The sequence below is a fragment of the Nelumbo nucifera genome, chromosome 1 (assembly GCF_055504915.1).
Source record: "Nelumbo nucifera cultivar China Antique chromosome 1, China Antique-T2T, whole genome shotgun sequence".
In the NCBI taxonomy this organism is placed as follows: Eukaryota; Viridiplantae; Streptophyta; class Magnoliopsida; order Proteales; family Nelumbonaceae; genus Nelumbo; species Nelumbo nucifera.
This window is the reverse complement of record NC_142649.1, coordinates 207,329,932-207,350,318: the sequence shown is the minus strand read 5'-3', so window position 1 is coordinate 207,350,318 and position 20,387 is coordinate 207,329,932. Positions and strand designations below refer to the sequence as shown.

The 20,387-nt window shown below is 41.9% G+C and overlaps 1 protein-coding gene across 1 annotated transcript; it reads right to left on the bottom strand.

Annotated features, from left to right (window-relative positions):
* Nucleotides 1-639: 639 nt before the first annotated feature.
* Nucleotides 640-1,333, bottom strand: LOC104610432 (uncharacterized). Its single transcript, XM_010277048.2, has 2 exons — nucleotides 1,161-1,333; nucleotides 640-1,077 (listed from the first exon to the last, which is right to left on the bottom strand). Exons 1-2 carry the CDS (start codon nucleotides 1,245-1,247, stop codon nucleotides 868-870), a joined length of 297 nt encoding a protein of 98 aa, XP_010275350.1. The 5' UTR covers nucleotides 1,248-1,333; the 3' UTR covers nucleotides 640-867.
* Nucleotides 1,334-20,387: the final 19,054 nt, after the last annotated feature.

Below are 20,387 nucleotides of genomic sequence, written 5' to 3'. Positions count from 1 at the left end.
GAAAGCTACCACCACTGGATCCGAAATTCAAGGCTAAGGGTTCGAGGGCTGAACGGAGGAAGAATGGCTTGCAGTTTGTCTTCCCGGAAAGCTACCACCACTGGATCCGAAATTCAGCATATTTTTATTTATTTTCTTGTTAATTTCAGTTTTATTTAATTTCTGAATTTTATTTTTTGTCTTTTTCAATTTTGAATATTTAATTTCAGCTTTATTAAATTTTATTTTCTTATTTTCTACAAATCCCAAATCTGTTTTCTTTTCTTATTTGTTTGGAACGAAATAATAATTTTTAACCTTGCTTTCCTGAGCATTCGACCCCTTCCTCACCACTAAACTACGTTCTTTATTTAGTTTTAAGGATTGGAAAAATATAAATTATTAAACTGGTGTCCCAGGTGTTTGACGACGCATCCTGGGTGCACCAACTATCCGCATGGTGCTGAAATGTCAAGCGACGAAAGTGGCCACAAGTCGCTAGGTCAGTGGAGGGCCAAATCACCCCTTATCAGTAAGCGGTTTTGCTTTTCTTTCTTTTTTTTTTGACCAACATAGATATCCTACGCTAATTCATATTTTTCAAACTTTATCTTCCTGTTTTTTCTCCGGGTTTATAATATAAGCTAGAATACCCAGATGAATTCCAAAATACTGTCATTCTGCCAAGTCTTCCAAATGAACTATCTCCAAATTCCTTTACAAGTCATGTATTCATTTCTATGTTTTATCTAAAAGAAACAAAACAAATTTCTTTCTGTGCAAATGGACAGCCGAATGGTGAAATTCAGAGCAAGCACTAGAAATCTTGTTCACAAAGAGGATGTAACATAAATCGATCAAGAGTTCAAGACACGACGAAGTTGCTATCTAGACATGCTTGTCGACTGGATCAATTCCAATTCCAATGGGATTCTGCCTATGGTGGCCACGTGTGTCAGCAGCGTGGACATTCATTCTTTCAGTCCTGTGCTCCGCCTTTTCCTTGTGTAGTTCTGCCTTGGCTTCAGCCTTTTTGGCCTCCTCCCGCTCGTGGGCCATCTCCTTCTCCTCTGTAGTTTTTGCTGTCGCCTTCTCTACCTGCAAATATGACGTCCAATGAAATGAATGAATGTAGCAGAAGCTTAACGAGCCATTCATAAGAGAGAGAGAGAGAGATTAACCTTCTCTTCAGCCTTGGCTTTAGCGATATTGACGTGCTCCTTAGCAGAACTGGCCATGTCGCTGATCTTCTCCTTGGCTGCCTGCATTTTCTAACGCTTCCTTCTACTTTGTTATGCTCAGACAAGATCGATCGAAATGAATTCAACACCGAGATGGACAGAGAGACGGATTATATATCTTTTCAACGAAGAAGCTGACTTCTCTATTTCTAAATTATAGGGTAGATTATTCCTAAAACAATGCCACAATAACTGTCGCGCACGGAAATACTTCTCACCTCTAAATCTCTAATGGCAGGACGATGACGAGAGCTTCGCGCAGCCACAGATCCATGGAAACTCGACTGCCTAGCCAAAATTGAGCCAAAATAAAAAAAGTCTAGGACCTCTAGGTGGACCGTGGAGCTGGCCAACAAATGCCTCGCCCATTCGATCCACGACCGTTAGTATTTGTCTTCACGTTCGGGTCCAATATGAGTCCAGGACCAGGCCCAATCCAATCTGAATACTGGCCCATTTTAGATCAGTCCAATTCAAAGTATGGATGAATCTGCTCAGATTGGTTTTAATTTAGATTAATTTAGATTTGTTTCAATCTAAACCTGGTCCATTGATGTTCGGGTCATGGCTGAGCTGGCCCTGCGAGACATGTGGCTGCTTAGCTATCGCCCTACCATGCCATCCTAGCTCGGCCACGTCGGCTTAGTGCAGCCATGTCAACATAGCTCGGCCGAGCTACGCTATCATTGTGGCCCCCCATCTTATCCTTCCAACTACGTCAACTACACGTCACATAGATGAACACAACTATGGATAAGGAGGAATAAGAAAGACGACTCTGCTGGGGAATAGGATTCTATCCCGAAAACCTCGGCGGCTAACCTCATCCCATCAACCCTGAGAGCCCAATCCGACCAGGACACGGATCTTCGGCTATAAGAAGGTACTCCACACTCGAGGTAAGGATCCCAACTTCTGACACCCATACGGCTACTCAGCTCGGACCCGCATCCTTATAGCTCGACCCGACCATTCACCGCCCTCTCATTGACTTGAGCGTCGGAGTACTTACCCGGGGATAACTCCTCGAGCCTTTGACTTCTTGATCGCAGGTGACATAGCGCGGCATCGTCCTTAAAAGCTCGGCACCGCCCAATCAGAAAGGATTATCTGGTTGCTCTCCTCAGTTCGTGCACTACGTCAAATTGAGCAGCATCAGATTGGTGCCGTTTGTGGGAACGTACAAAAAACCTTCACGAAAAATTTCTCGCCACGCAACCTCAAAGCCAATTAGGATGCCTAAAAACCAGTCTTAATGATCAGTAGGCCATTCCCCGTCCCGGAAAACCGACATCACAACCCCATGCATCAGGAAGCTCTGCAGCCCTCGGCCGCCGTGGACCTAGCACAGTTCTGGGCTATGCAAGAGAAGGTCGACAAGATCTTTGAGTTCCTGTAGGTGATGGGGTTTGCTGCACCACTCAACCAGGTCGTCCCCCTCACACCCCAACGCGCACAAAGGAAGATCCTCGGACTGAGGACCCCAAAGTACGTTGGATGGATGTGAGGGGAGCGTAGTCCGAGCGAGAGAAGTAGGACACGACCCGAAGGCCTGCCTCTATTGCCCGCTCCCGCAAGCAGGATCATCACAGCCAGACACGCCATTCAGCTTGAATCCCCACCAAAGAAAGGCTCGGAAAAAAGACGCTACTCTTCGTGGTTTTTGTCGTCGAGTCAAGCTCAGTCAAGGATCACCCTATGTGACCTAAGAAGAAGGCCACACACACTGCGGCCCTGGACAACAAATATGCCGAGATCAAAGAACTCCAGCAATGTTTGGATGAGCTAGAACACACTCAGACCCACAAGAAAGAGACGCCAGCCATGGACCAACCTACGCGGGCTACCACGCATATCACTAAGGAGTCGCCCTTCGTCCAGGACATCATGGACGACTTACCCATTGCTTGATGGTGAGCCCCCCAATTTGACAAATACGATGGGAACACCGACCCTTTCGACCATGTCACAGCACTCAAAGCTCAGATGATGTAGCACGGCACATCAGAAGGACTGATATGTAAAGTCCTTGCAGCCACCCTACACGGTCCAACTTTGGCAAGGTACCCCTCTCTGCAGCCACGCTCCATAACTTCATGGGACCAGCTGGAGACCCAGTTTCTGGCGTACTTTACCACTAGCCATAAGCATTGGAAAACTTTGGCCAGCCTCATGCAAATCTGACAGAAGAAGGCGGAGTGCCTCAGGGACTACCTGTCGAGGTTCAACAAAGTAGCACTCCAGGTCAGGGACCTGAATCAATCTGTCGCAGTGACGGCCATACAGCACGGGCTCCGCCCTTTCCCGTTCAGCTTCTCCATCTACAAAATTCCTCCTCAGACGCTAGCCGTGCTAATGAGTCATGCACAAAAGTATATTAACGCTGAAGAGGCTTAAGCGCAGTTTAGAGACGAGGATGAGAAGCTCGACAAAAGGAGGAGAGATACCGACGAGCGGAGGTTCGAGAGGTCGGACAGAGACCGCAAGAGATAGGATCGCCGGCCGAACCATAGACCTCGGACCCTCCACCGACCTACCAGAATTTTACGCCGCTCAATATTCCGCGGATTGAAATTCTAATACAAATCCGTGACCACAACTACGTGAGGTGGCCCGAGAAGATGAAGACGCAAAGTAACAAGAGGAACCGAGACAAATACTGTGAGTTCCACAAGGACCATGGCCACAATACGAAAAACTATTTTGACCTGCCAACCATTTTGAAGACCTGATTAGGCGCGGTTACCTCAGCAGCTTCATAGACAGAAGTGAGAAGCCAGCCCAAGAGGAATGGAGAACTGATGAAGCTCAACAACCGCCGCCCCGAAGCCCCCAGCCGGTGTCATCCACGTCATATTAGGAGGAGCCGCTGGCAGAAGGGAAAGCAACTTGGGTCAGAAAAGATATGCTCGGTTGTGCAAGATCGACGACCGAGGTCACGGGAAGAAGCGCAACACATCTATCACCTTCACTGACGATGACCTGTCGAGGATCACGTCCAATAGCCGAGACACTGATGGTGGAGGCCTATGACCTACGTGACGAGGTGAAGGAACAGTGTGGCCAACCTACGTGACGAGCTTTGAGTGTTGTGACCCATGGAAGGCACAGTGCAGGTCCCCCTCTTTGGAGAAGATCCCAAAAAGACAGTCCAAATCGGCTCCCAACTAGACGACCACCTCCGAGAAGAACTTATGCAACTACTAAAGAACAACGCCGACATATTCGCTTGGTTAGCAATGGACATGCCTGGAATTGATCCTGAATTTTCACACAGTAGCTGAATGTTGACCCCCATTATCAACCTGTGAAGTAGAAGAAGAGAAACTTCACCACAGAGCGGTAGTAAGTGATCGTCGATGAAGTATAGAAGCTGCTTGACGCCGACTTTATTCGGGAAGTCAAGTACCCTGATTGGATGGCCAACGTAGTAATGGTTAAGAAGGCCAACGGAAAGTGGAGAATCTGCATCGACTTCACCGACTTGAATAAAGCCTGCCTCAAAGAAAGCTTCCCCTACCAAGGATCGGCCAACTCGTTGACGCAATAGCAGGACATGAGCTGCTGAGCTTCATGAATGCCTTCTCAGATTACAACCAAATTCGGATGCACCCGGACGACCAGGAGCGATTGACTTTTATCACTGACTACGGCCTATACTACTACATGGTAATGCCCTCCGACCTCAAAAACGTCGGCGCCAATTGTCATCAGCTGGTGAATGAGGTATTCCAAGAGCAACTTGGCCGGATGTAGAGGCGTATGTCGACGATATGCTCGTGAAGAGCAAGAAGGCCGAACATCACCTGGTCAACCTTCGAGAAGTCTTCGACACATAGAAAATACAAGATGAAGTTAAACCCAACCAAGTGCACTTTTAGGGTTGGCTCTAGCAATTTTTTGGGATTCGTGGTAACATAGAGAGGAATCGAAGCAAATCCGGAGAAGATAAAGGCCATCCTTGACATGCCATCCCCCCGGACCCATAAAGAAGTGCAGCGGCTCACCGGGAGAATAGCCGCCCTTAGCAGATTTTTGTCCAAATCCGCAGATCGGTGCCTCCCTTTCTTTAAAGCCCTTAAGCGGCTGAAAGATTTCCACTAGACAGAAGAATGTGAGTAGTCTTTCCAGGAGCTAAAGCAGTACCTGAGCTTGCTGCCCCTCCTGACTAAGCTGAACCAAGGGGACAAGCTATTACTCTACCTCTCGGCTAGAGATGAGGTCGTCAGCTCAGTACTGATTAAAGAAGAAGACAAGGTACAAAGGCTAATCTACTACACTAGCAAAGACCTCAGTTGCGCAAAGACCCAGTACTCCAACCTAAAAAAGTTAGTCTTGGCTCTCATCACAGCCACCAAAAAACTTAGACCCCACTTCAAGTCCACAGCATCCAAGTACTTACTAACCAACCCCTTAAGCAAATACTACAAAGGCTGGAAGTATCCGACCGCCTAGTCAAGTGGAGCGTAGAGCTAAGCGAATTCGACATCAAGTACGCATCACGATCAACGATCAAAGCCCAGTCCTTGGAGGATTTCATCACATAATGTACATTTACCACCGAGGAACCGGCCCCACTGCCCCCAGTATGGACTTTCCACTTAGATGGCTCATCAAACCAGCAGGGCAGTGGTGCCGGCCTCATCCTCCTTGGCCCAGACGATACAGTATTGGAGCACGCCTTCAAGTTTGAGCTCAAGGCGTCCAACAACGAGGCTGAGTATAAGGCTCTAATTGCTGGGCTCCACCTTGCCTTGGACCTCGGGGCCCGAAGAATTGAAGCCTTCAGTGACTCGCAACTTGTGGTCAACCAAATCCATAGCCAGTTCGAGGCTCGAACCCCCTCTATGGCGAGTTATCTACAAAAGGTGCAGGAGCTCATTCAACAGCTCGAACATTTCAATATTCAGTAGATCCCTCCAGCCGAGAACGCCCGAGCCAACTCCCTTTCGAAGTTAGCTAGCTCGCTGCAGACTAACCTTGACCCAAGTGTTCGGCTAGATACACTGGCCCAGCCGAGCATTGCACCAATGGCACTCCTTGTCCTCCCAGTGCAGCATGGCCCATCTTGGATGGACCCCATAACCAAGTATCTTCATGAGGGCACTCTCCTAGAAGATCGAGAAGATCCAACACAGAGCAGCCCGGTATTGCCTAATACAGGGCCAACTCTCTTGTCATTCCCATATTCTTTCATACATGAAGTGTCTCCCCCTAGCTGAAGCAGACTACGTCCTTAGGGAGATACATGAGGGCATTTGCGGAGATCACCCCGACACGCGCACAATAGCCCATAAGGCACTCCGACAGGGCTACTTCTGGCTGACGATGAAGCAGGATGCCGCCCAGTTAGTTCGGAAATGTGATAGTTGCCAGCGTCACTCTAATCTCCATCACCGGCCTGCGGTGGCGCAGAAAAGTTCCTTATCCTAGCAATGGACTACTTCACGAAGTGGGTGGAAGCCGAAGCTCTATCACGCATCATCGCCCATAATGCCCAGAATTTCCTCTGGTAGGGAATTGCCTTCCACTTCGGTATCTCGCACGTGCTCATCACAGACAATGGAACACAGTTCACGGACAAGAAGTTCGAGGCCCTCTATGACGACCTAAGGATCGATCACCGGACTACCATAGTGCACCGACCCCATAGTAACGGATACATCGAGGTAACCAATCGCACCCGGATACACAGCCTAAAAACACGCCTAGATCAAGCCAAGGGAAGGTGGGTTGAGGACCTATCGAGCATTCTCTAGGCATACAAGACGACCCCGCGAACTGCCACCGGAGAGACCCCTTTTAGCCTGACCTACGGGGCCGAGGCCATGGTCCCCGTGGAGGTTGGTTCCCCAACCCTTTAGACTGAACTATTCAATGAGGGGCAGAACGACGAAGATCTACGTGCATAGTTGGATCTAGTGGAGGAAGCCTGGGACCGAGCACATGTAAGAATGGTCGCACAACAACAGAGGATGGCAAAACACTACGATTCCAAGGTCAGAAGACGTGAATTCAAGACAGGTGACTTCGTCCTACGCAGAGTCATAGTCCCCGCACCAGTAGAAGGCAAGTCCAGACCGAACTAGGAAGGGCCATACAGAGTCACCAGGGTCCTCGGGCCGAGCACTTACAAACTTAGAGATCTCGAAGGCCGACCGATATCAAGGAGCTGGAACTCGGGAAATCTCAGGATGTATTACCAATAAGTCTGCAAGCAATAAAAATCTCTTTTCTCAAGCTACAGCTCCAACCTGCAGGCACACACACGCCCACTACACACACTACACATGCACATGCCAAGCTACACTATCGACAAAGTCGACTCCGCCGACCCTAGAACGGTCGAGCCTATAATGCTCTGATCGGCAGCGCATCCCTGACTAAGTTACACTACTCAGCTAACCACGACTGAGCCTAAACGTGGAGAAAGGTCGCATCCACCCACCAAGGCCTGAGGGCGGTCGTGGAACTCCTCACAACCGCCGATTAACGGCTGAGCTAGCTAGCAAACGGCTAGCCCGAGAAGGGCCTCAAAGGCTCCCGAGACCAAAGACTGAGCATCCCATGGCTAAGAGCTCAAGAACTGAATATCTCGGACAACTACACCTCGATCAACGAAAGACTGGGGGAACCGAGGCATGGCCCGGTCGGCCGCGCCCTGACCAGCAAAAGAAAATTGCACAGATACGAAAAGGACACCCAAGGCACAACTCGGCTTGAACTGTGCAATAGCCCAGCTGGCCATGCCTTGGTCAGCAGAAGGAAATCGTACAAGCAGCAAAACACCGAGGCATGGCACACTCAACAACCCGACTGACCATGCTTCGGTTAAAAAAAAAGAGAAGAATGCACATGCAAGAATAGCAATAACAATAGGATGCATGTATGTAGTCAACACAGAAGAATTGATATTCAACTTAAGATGGATCAGTAGCCCCATCAACAACCTCATCCTCGGCCCCAGCATCTTCATCGGCTTCCTCGGCGGATCCTTGTAGAGTATCCAGATTGCAAGCACCCCAACCCTGCAACTCCTTGGCTAGCTCCGGATGCTGGTGAAGGATCCTTCATCGGAAGACATTGAATCCAGACACGAAAGAAGCCTCGGCGTACTCATCCATGTGCAGCTCCATCTCCTCCGACGCCTTGTATCGGTCAACTGCCTCCTCGGCAGCCTTCTACCTCAACCTCTCACGCTTTGCCTTAAGCTCCACGATCTCTTACTTCAGCCCCCGGACAATGCCGACCTACTCGACGAGTTGCGCCTCCAACTCGGCCACCTCCCTCTCTAGTGCGGTTGACCTCTCACCGATGGCCTGAAGCTCAACCAGTTGGGCCTTCCGTCGCAGATATTCGGAGTGTTCCCGCTCGTACGTTTATCGGAGGTCTTGGAGACGATCAACCAATGCAACCTCCACAAAAGCATTTTGCAAAAGAAAATGATTAGTGTTCAAAAAAAGGGGGGGGGGCAAAAACTCAAGGGGTAAGAAAGAAAAGAACTCACCTGGGTAGTAGACCGTAGAAGCACACACTCCAAGGCTCCGTGGCCAACCCCGACCGACTCCCGATCTATCGACATAGTCATGATCCCCCACAACAACTGCTCAGGAACCCCAGGTGTCTCCAAGTTATCGTCGACGCAAATCGACCACCGCGGCATGTGCTGACCCGAGCTGCTGCCCGCTTTAGTTCCCGGCGCACCTGTAGGACGACGAACCCCTTTAGGGTCAACCACAACAACACCGTCCTCCTCGGCCTCCCATTGTCGAACCCCTATCCGTGGACTATGTCTGCTCCTCCGTCTCAGGACAAGCCTTCGATTGCATCCTGGCTCGCCTCTGCCTCTGCCGAAGTGCCTTCATCTAACGAACAATCTCTTCCTCGCTGGCCATTCTTATACCTATAACACAGAAAACCCAAGATAAGTAGAAAGCGGGCAATGGAACGATGACTCTCAGCAAACAAATAGTAAAAGGAACAGACCGGCCACCCTCTCCATCAACCCGACAAGCATCAGCATCTCCGAGCATGTGTACGTGATAACATCAATTTCGTGGATAATGCTCAGCGCCGACCACTCCTCCCAAGTGAACGCCGACCACTGGGGCTGCGACACAGTTGTTCTTGGCTCCTACAGCTCAGCAGGAAAAGGGAGACCCCCGAGAATGCACACGAAGAAGAGATTCTCCTTCCAAATCTTCACAGAAGAAGGGGCCCCAACCAACGACCAGATATTCCACCTTCTGGAGAAGTAATAGTACCCCTTCTAATGGTGTTTCAATTGGAGCATGAAGCTCACCATCCCCAAGGTTAGTTTGATATCCTGGATGGCGCAGTAGGACATAAGGCCGAGCAAGAACCTAAAGGAGTTCGACATCAGTTGGATCGGCAACACCTTGTACCAGCCTAGCACCTCGACGAACCCTTTGCTCAATGGGAACCTTAGCCCAGCCTCCAAGCTGTGCTCATAAATGCATAGCTCACTGGGCTGAGCATCAGTGGCCATCCCTTCGGGCAGCGGACACCTCATTTGGTATTCCGCCAGGATGGTGTACATAGCTCGGATCCGAGCCATATCCCCGGGCTGCAAGACGCAGGGCATGGTGCCAAACTGGCAATCTGCCCGTAGAGGAAGCTCCGCCTCCGTCCACTGAGATGTAAAAGACATACCGGGCAATCCACAAAGCTGAGCGAGAACCACCGAGCGACTTGCCGAACTATCTATCGAGCTATCTACTGAGCAACCTACTGAGCAATGATCGCCGAACCCACCTTCTCACAAGTAATATGGAGGAGAGGGCCCCCCTCCTTTTCTTTTATAGCCACCATGGGCAGGGATCGCGAAGAGATCAATGGTATAGATGAAGCACCTCTAACAATACCTCAGAAGTCCAATCGACACGACCAATAGCGCACGTGCAAAGCCTCAGAAATCGAAGCGGCACCCCCGACAGGCAGCGGTTACGCCCATTAATTGCGCCGATCCAACCCTCAATACCGGTCTAACCATCGACGCGGATCCTCAGTTGGGCTGCTTTATAACCTTGCATTTTGATGCCTTAAGGGCATCAATTTAGGGGCATTTTCGGCCTTAGAATAGTCAAAGTGTACCATTTTCCCAGTGAAAATAAATTATGTGACCTTTGAGGGTCTCTATGCAAATTATGTAGAAAACTAGGAAGTTTTCTAGGTTGAAGTGTAGTTTTTGGGAAGCTGGTCTGAAGACCAGTTGAGAGAGGGGTGTTTTTGTAAAGAACTGAGAATAGGAGGGCGCCTCCTATCTGCTAAACTTAGTTGACGCCCATCCTATTGTATTACCATGCTCCCCTCTCCTTAGCAAACTCTAGGGAGCCTTTTTAACCTAATATTTTCACTCTTAGCAAACCCTAGCCGCCCCTAGGTGTTTAATCTCCACCCTCCACCTCTTTTAATCTCAACCACTCAATTTAGGGCTCTCCTTTAGGGCTTTTAAACCCTAGGGCACCACCTATTCTTCTAATCCTCACCATTCAGCCCCTCACCTCCAAATCTCAGCCACTCCCTCCATCTTATATCCGAACCATTCAATTTAGGGCACCACCTATTCTTTTAATCTTAACCCTTCAACCCTAGATGTTCTAATCTACACCCTCTATTTTTGGGCGCCCAAATCTCAGCCCTACATAATATTGGGCGCCCTCTCCTTTTATTTTTAGCCATAGGATCACCTCAAAATAATCCTAACCATCCATTAGAAACCCTAGGGCGTTCCTAACTTTGCTAAATCCCAGTTGTCGCCCCCCATCTTTCTCCCTATTTCCAGTTGTGTCCACCCTTCTCTATAAAAAAGGGTCCCAAGGGCCCTGTAGAAGGGGTTGGTCAATTCACCCAGGTAAGAAAGAAGGGTGATCTTGAGAAGTTCAAAGGTAGAGGAAAAGGAGGATGCCCAGGCAAGAGGAGGGGTTCCTACTTGCAGTTCGCCAACACCACTATAGCCACCTCTGGATTTGAATCCCAACCATTTTTTTTCTTCAGTTTTAGAATTACTTTTTGTTCTTTAGTTTCAATTTATTTTTCCTTCATGCAAATTTACTTTTATTAGATTTAATTTGTGTTTTTAATTCTCTTCTATAGATCTGAAATTCGGCCAAGTAAGACGGCAGGCCTAGCTCAAGAAGTTTGAGGGTGGAAGGAGAGATCCAGAAACTGCTATATCTGATCGGATTCTCAGACATTTTTATTTTGTTTCTTTTATTTATTTGTTTATGTTCTTTATTTATTTATTTATGAACTTGTCATTCTCAGTACTATTCGAATTTGGTTTTAATGAATTCCATTTTTTTAATTAATTAATTTTATATTTCTGCAACTCCCCTTTGTGTTACCTTATCCAGATCTAAGAAAATATTAATTTTTCCCTCGCTTACCTATGGAGACGATCCATTCTCACCCAGTTACTACGTTAGTAGTTGTTTGAGAATCGGAATAATTTTTAGAATCGGAATAATTATCACCTAGTTAATTTTTTTAGATCCGATTTATTTTTTTTTCTAGTATTATTTTGCTTCCATTTTGTTTCTAGATCTATTCTTCTTTCTTTATTATAATTTCTTGTTCGATTTTTTTGTTTTATTAGGTTTGTATTTTTCTGTTATTTTATATTAAAAAAACAAAAAAAAATTTCATTTATTTCATTTTATTTTATTTCTTGCAGCATAATTTTCTTTTGTTTTATTTTATTTTCGGTTTAATTTTTTTAGATTCATTTTTTCTCTTTTATTTCAGATAAAAAAACAATAAAAAAGAAAAAAAGAAACAAAAAAAAATTCGTTTATTTCATTTTATTTATATTTTGCTGTTATTTTTCTTTTCTTATTAATTTTTGGATTTTTGTTTTTCTTTTATTAAAAAAAACGAAAAAAATATAAATAAAAAAAATTCAACATTTTTTTTTCTTTTGTTTATTTTATTTTTGGTTTTCTTTTTTTAGATTTGTATTCGTTTTCTTTTATTTTATCTATTTCTTGCAAATTTTCTTTTTGATCATTTTATTTTTAGATTAGCAATTAGTTTGTTAGAATTTATTTTTGGTAGTTGTTAATTCTGTTTAGCACAATTAATTGTTGTTTTATTTTCTGTTTGCAATTATTATTTGTTGCTTTATTTAATTATTTTTCTTTTACTTGTTTAATTGAATAATTAATTATTAAATTGGAAATTGTTGAAATTTTCGAATTTGATTTTAAATTTCAAATCTGAATTTAAATTTAAATTTTAATTCGAATCTGAATTTAAATTTAAATTTTAATTCGAATCTGAATTTGAATTTCAAATTTTGAAATTGAAATTTTAAAATTTTGAATTAAAAAATTTGAAAAAATATAAAAATTTAAAAAAAAGTTAAAATTAGAAAAAAATTCAAATTTAAATTTTAGAAGTTAAATCTCAAAATCTGAATTTGAATTTAAACTCCCAAAAATTTAAATTTTGAATTAAAAAAATATAAAAAAAATAAAAAAAATAAAAAAATTAAATATTTCTCTTGCATTTTCATTCCATTATTTAGGGTTTGATATTCTAGAGCATGCATCATATAGGTTTATTTAATTGCTGAAATTATGTTAGTTATGAATGTGTTACATTTTCTTTTTTTTTTATTATTTTAATTGCTTCTCTTGCTTAGCTTATTTTATTCTTTTATTATATTGTTGAATTGCATTTTAGAAATAATTGTTCATGCATTGTAGTTAGTTGCATTTTGTCTTTCCGTTAATTCATTTAAGGGCATCCAACCTAAATAAGATAAGGTGGGGATTTCGTCACCCTTCCTTGGTCCCAAAATCACCACCATTCACCCTAACCCTAATTTAAAATTTGGATAGAGAGATCTTTTAGGGAAGCCTCACATTTGGTTCAAAGGTGTGTTGAATTTTAGGAGAACTTGAAATTATTTTCCATAACCGGTGGTTGGTGTCTAAGGAAAGAGGTTAAACGGCTAAGCCTAAGCGAGTTTTGTGGCTACTTAATTAGGTCATTGCGAGAGCAAGGGGAGCCTCCCACATCCCCACCTCTTACTTGGCTAACCAAAGGAAGTGGTGTAATTCCAAGTGAACCTAAAATAATTCACATTGGTTGAACCACTAGTTTAGGAAACCCTAGGTCAGCCCCTAGGTCGTGTGGTTGATTTGTTTGCCTTTAAAAAATAAAAAAATAAAAAAGTTTAAAATTCAAATTTGAATTTAAATTTCGAATTAAAAAAACTAAAAAATAAAATTTGATTTTAAATTTCAAGATCTAAATTTGAAATTAAATTTCAAAATTTAAATTTCAAGATCTAAATTTGAAATTAAAATCCAAAATTTAAATTTCAAATTTCAAAAAAAAAGAAAAAAAATTGCAATGGCCGGAGTGTGTGGAATGAGAAACTACTTCCATCCTATGCCACAAATAGATTGGAACCATGTGTCCCTACAACTGGACAAGATCAATGGGATGGCCCAAAAACTTAACCAAATCCTTGCATATTGTCAACAATTTCCAACCTTGTCATCCTACTCAACATGTTCCATCTATTGAAGCCCGGCCCATCATGTGAGTCAATGCCTTGCGGCGGGTCCATGTCAACCAATAATTCCAGAGCAAGTACATGCAGCTAACAATTTTCTCCAATCCAATGTTAACCCATCCTCTAATCCTTATAATCTTCGGTGGAAGAATCAACCCAATTTTGCCTATTGGGCCCAAGCCCAAGAAACCACCCTACCAAATTTGCACTCTCAATGGACTGTAGCATAGGCTCACTATGAGTATAATGATTACTCTGGGACCCAACCGATTCAACCTTATCAAACCGATTCATTTGATGATAGGTTTTTGCAGCTCCAACAATGATCTTAGCTCAACAACAATCAATCCAAAAATTAGAGAGCCAAGTAATTCAGCTTAGGGAAGCTAACCTGCAATGGGAAAATGATTGAATGCCTAGTCAACCGGTTCTAAACCCTAGAGATGAATCCTTAGGTCTTTCCCAATACCAAGATCCTACAACCTTTAATACCCCAAAATTAGAAAATGCTTAAGAAACCTCAACTTTTCAAAGGGAGGAAAAGTGTGAAGACCTGTATGAGTTTAGAAGTCCTTCTGCCTACCCAGAAAAGAATAAGAATTGTTGTACGATATATGTAGAAAGAAACCCCGGAGAAACCAATATGGTCACAATAGATGACCCGACGGAGGAAGCTAATGCCTTAATGAAGTCTCCTTACCCATTTCAATCTTGACCTACTGTTGAAACTCTACCAAAACTAAAGGAAGAAGCACTTGTGCCTTCTCTGGAATCTCCCCAGCAATTGGAACTAAAGCCCTTACCGGACTCCCTTAAGTATGTGTTTTTAGGACCTGACCAAACACTGTCGGTGATCATAGCCGCAAACTTAACCCCTAGACAGGAAGAGAAACTGATTGAGGTATTAAAGGAGTATAGGGGTGCTATTGGTTGGTCAGTAGCTGATCTGAAGGGTATTAGTCCGTCCATTTGTATGCACCATATTTACACAGAGGAAGGTGCCAAACCTAGTAGGGAGATGCAAAGAAGGTTGAACCCAAATATGAGAGAGGTGGTCAAACAAGAAGTAATTAAGTGGTTAAATGTGGGTATTATCAACCCGATCTCGGATAACACTTGGGTTAGTCCTATGCAAGTGGTGCCTAAGAAAGCTGGACTCACCGTGGTCACTAATGATCAAGGTAAAGTAATCCCTACCCGATTTACCACGGGATAGTGAGTGTGCATCAACTTTAGGAAACTCAACGCAGTCATAAAAAATGATCACTTCCCTTTACCCTTCATTAACCAAATTCTAGAAAAACTCACCGGGCAAAAATATTTTTGCCTCTTAGATGGGTGTTCTGGGTACAACCAAGAGGCCCTTTACCCCGAAGACCAAGAGAAAACAACTTTTACCTGCCCTTATGGAACATTCGCCTTCTGACGAATGCCGTTTGGATTATGTAATGCACCAACAACCTTTTAGAGGTGCATGATGGCATTTTTTTCGGAAATGGTGGGTGATTTCCCGAAACTATTTATGGATGATTTCTCGGTCTTTGGGGATTCCTTCGAATCATGTCTCAAACACTTACGAAAATTTCTTCAACGATGTATCGAGACAAACTTGGTCCTCAGTTGGGAGAAGAGTCATTTTACGGTCAAAGAAGGCATTGTTTTAGGCCACAGTTTCTGAATGGGGTATCGGGGTGGATAAAGCAAAAAATGACCTAACCTCTAAACTTCCACCTCCCACTTCTATCAAGCAAATCTGTTCTTTTCTTGGACATGCTGGCTTCTACCGACGATTTATTAAGGACTTCTCCCAAATTTCCAGACCATTGTGCAACCTCCTATCAAAAGATGTCCCATTCAGCTTTGATGACGCATGTCTTAAGGCCTTTGAGTACTTGAAAGGGGCACTGACCAAGGTTCCAATTCTGCAACCTCCCGACTGCTCTTTGCCCTTTGAAATCATGTGTGATGCCTTCGACCACGCCATTGGAGCTGTTTTGGGACAAAGGGTGGATAAACGTCCTATGGTGATCTATTATGCAAGTCGTACCCTCTCGGAAGCCCAATTGAATTATACCACCACAGAGAAAGAATTGTTAGATATAGTGTTTGCTCTAGAAAAATTTTGCCCATACTTATTAGGCACCAAAGTGGTTGTCTATTCTGATCACTCGGCCCTAAGACATTTGTTGTCTAAGAAAAAGGCCAAACCTAGGCTCATCAGATGGCCCGCACGTCTGGAAGTTCCTCAGCCGAGCAATGAACCAAGAGAACCTCGTCCATCGACTTTGGAACTGGGGGAGTGGTGTTCGGGTCATGGCTGAACTGGCCCTGCGAGACACGTGGCTGCCCAGCTATTGCCCTGTCACGCCATCCTAGCTCAGCCACATCAGCCTAGCATAGCCACATCGGCATAGCTCGGCCGAGCTACGCTATCATTGTGGCCCCCCATCTTATCCTTCCAGCCACGTCAACTACACGTCACATAGATGAACAACACTACGGATAAGGAGGAATAAGGAAGACGACTCCACTGGGAAACAAGACTCTATCCCAAAAACCTCAGCGGATAACCTCATCCTGTCAACCCCGAAAGCCCAATCCAACCAGGACACGAATCTTTAGCTATAAGAAGGTACTCCATGCTCGAGGTAAGGGATCCCAACTTTTGACACCCGTACTGCTACTCAGCTTGGACCAGCATCCCTATAGCTCGACCCAACCATTCACCGCCCTCTCATTGACTTGAGCATTAGAGTACTTACCCGGGGATAACTCCTCGGGCCTCTAACTTCTCTTGATCACAGGTGACAGTGCAGCATCGTCCTTGAAAACTCGGCACCGCCCAATCAAAAAGGATTATCTGGTTACTCTCCTCAGTTCGTGCACTACCTCGGATTGAGCAGCATCAATTGACATCTATATTCTTTACATATCTTCTATCAATGGATCTGATATTGGTCAAATCTAACCCAATCCAATATAAATTCATTATGGATAGACCAAGTCCAATCCAATCCAATAAATATTTGGACCACTAAGTTTAAACCGATTCAATTCAATATATCTTATTGGTCCATCCAATCCATCTAAATTGATTTTGATCTAGACAAGGTCCAACCCAAAACTTGTCCATTAACACACTACTTTAATCCAACTGCAATAGGCATTACTTAGCTCCTACCATGATATGGCATTAGGATTGGTAACGGGACAGGGCATTCCCACCTCGTAGCCAAAATCCCTTACCCCATCCTTACCCTGTCCCTCATGGTTGGGCTGGTTCGGGGCAAGGAACTTCCTCCTATCAGAAATGATAAATCCCCAAATTTTCCCCACCCGAGTCAACCACTACAAATACGTCATATTTAGGGGTATTTAAGAAATTGAATTATAAGAATTTAAAAGTATTTAAACTATTATGGGATTCTAAAAGTTTCAGAAATTTAAGGGAATTTAAAGATATTTAAGAAATTTATAAGTATTTTAAACTAAAAGAAAATGGTCAAAGCCGGCAGTCTCAAGACCATCGCCCTAGATCTAAGGCAGTGGTCAATTAGAACCACAAGCTTATCTTTAACAAGGTGGTGGTTTCGACTGCCGCCTTAGGTTTTATAAAAAATTTCTTGCATTTTTGGGAGGTGGTTTTAACCACTGGCTTAAATCCTATATAATTGCCGCCTTAGGTTTTGTCAAACATTACTTGCATTTTTTGGTGGCGGTCTGAACCACCGGCTTATATCCTATATGACCACTGCCTTAGGTTTTGTTAGAAATCATTTGAGTTTTTAAGTGGTGGTCCGAACTGTCAACTTAGATCCCTATATGACCTTCACCTTAGGTCTTGTTTATGGCTAAACTGTCAGCTGGGGACTACCGGCTTTGATATTTCTTTTTTTTTTTTTTTTTTTACTTTCATACTTGGTTAATTCCATCATTTTTTATACCTACAGTTTTTTTTTATAATTTTTTTTATATACCTACACTTAAATTCCAACATTCATCACTTTAATACATGTTTAATACAAATCTCAGGACAATTGATACATTATAAACAACTTAAATAAAAAATTTAAAGCAAAATCTATTAATTTACAAAATTAATTATTATAATATCTAGAACAAATTGTTCAAATACAATATCTAATTGATACATAAAAAATACAAGGACTTTAGAAACATCCAATTTGTCAAATAATGTAGCACATTTCCAATGCAAATTCACTTAATAGAAAAAATGTATAAAAAATAAATATTTATCTACACAAAATATTAAAATGGGCAACATTCATACATTTCCCTCATAGTAAAAGAACTTTAATGCCATTAGTAAACTATAATATTAACATGCCAAAATGCCCCTGCAATCCTTCCAATTTTAGTGATGGCAGTGCAAGCATTGAATATGGCAAGAAAAAACAAGAATGTTTTCTAGATGCAGACCCTGCAAAGAGAAATTATCTTAGTAAGACCAATATGTTATATAAAATTCTAGGAACTCAGGTATGGAATTATGAAGAAGCTGCTTCTTATTACCATCCAACCCTAGCTAAGTGTAAGTCCTTTTCTAAATCTACCCTTCCAATAGCATGGACTGCTAGTCCCTCTGCTCAAAAGAAGGGATAGGTGGCACATTATGGGGGCTCAAACCTGTCTATGGGTCCTCTGTACTCAGAATATATACAAGGCATCACGATGTAAGGAGAAAACATATGAGAATCACTTTCCTATAAATTGACATTACCATTAAGCATGTTAGCAAAAGCATCCTCTAGATCATTTAAGGTTGTGTTTGGTATCAATGCTATTTCTACCCGAAACGCTTAGGTTGATTAATACAAATTGGTGAGAAATGTGTCGTCACATCACATATGAGAAATCACTTCAAATAGAAGAATGTATGTGTCAGATTGATCTTTGACATTTAAGGTAGACTATCCAATAGTTTAGTGGAAGTTTCTAAAAGTACACTATCCGACATTTTCGGTTATATGTTGGGCCCTTTCCCGGTCAAAACTTAGTTCACCACCCCTTCTACTTTGAAACAAGAATTCACCATCTAAAGTACAAAGTAATAAATAATTCAGTTCAAAAAATGGAGAAAAAGTAATTCAGTTCAACCAATTCAAGATAGTTGGCACCTTCAGCTGAAACCTTTGAAATGTTTTGTTAGTTCCTTCTTACCAATCAAGATTTAGCTCCAATCTCTTTTAGGCCTTTATGTATACTAGTAAAAGTGTATGTGTGCTATACGTGACAATATCAAATGATGATGATGATGATGATAATAGCTAGTTAGCAACCAAATGATCTTATTGTTGAACCATTAACCTATTTAACCAGGAATGTGGACTATGATTAAGATATTAATTCATCTTTTTTATTTGTATTTTAGCCATTTCTATCTTTACTAATAATAATTCTTATTTTTCAAACATATTTTTGTTTAATATGAAGAAATATATAATATTAATGCATGTTAAAAATTTTCTATAAAATTTATACAAAAATCTATATTTTTATTTTAATTATTTAATTTATGAGACAATAAAAATTACTTATTTACCAAGAGGAAATGCAATTCCAATATATTGTTTGAATATTGATTTTTAATATTGTGGTGAAATCAATTATTTATATATAATATATGTTATTTATAATTTATTTATAAATATGTTATTTATATTACATTTTTATAAACATTATAAATGATGGAAATAGTTGAAAAAATACTTATATATTTTTTATTTTAATTGTTATATTTTTCCTTTTCTTTTAATAATCTATTACTTTTAAAAATATTAAATTGAATCATATCATATTCGAATATCTGACATCTTGATTAGATTCAGATTCGAATCAATATTTATGAGATTCGATCAAATCTTTGGATCAGATGATATTTGAATATACCCTAATTCAAATATGATTTGATCTGTTTGCATCCCTACCAAACCACTTGACTATGATGACCTAGCTAATTAAATTATTGAACCATTTGACATGGTTAGTCGGGTCATGTGTTAGACATTAATGTTCTTTATTTTTTATCCTAATTTTTATTAGATTTTTATCATTAATGCAAATAATTCTCATTAATCACACTTTTTATATGATAAATATATAATATTATAGAATGTACCCAAAATTATCGACAAATTTCTATATTTTCTAGAATTTTATATATTTTATTATTTAATAATAACATCCATTTGACATGGATAGTTTAACTACTAACCCACCACTTGGATGGAAAATCGCATATTCCATTTTCATCATTGATAAAAGTAATTCTTATTTTCATGTTTATATTTGTTTAATGTGGTGAATATATAACAATAGAATTGTATTAAAATGCTTTATACAAAGCTTATGTTTTTCTTTGAGTTTATATATATGTATATATGTATGTATGTATGTACTCAATATTCATTACTTAGTTATGACATCATAGATTGATCCATTTGACCTGAAATGTTAGATCATTGACCTACCCACCATCTATATATGGAAATGGTTTCATTTTCAAACTGGTTTTAAATTTTCTTTTTCATTTAAATCATTGATAAAATAATTATTATTTATCATACTTATTTTTATTTATATTATTAGTATATAATATT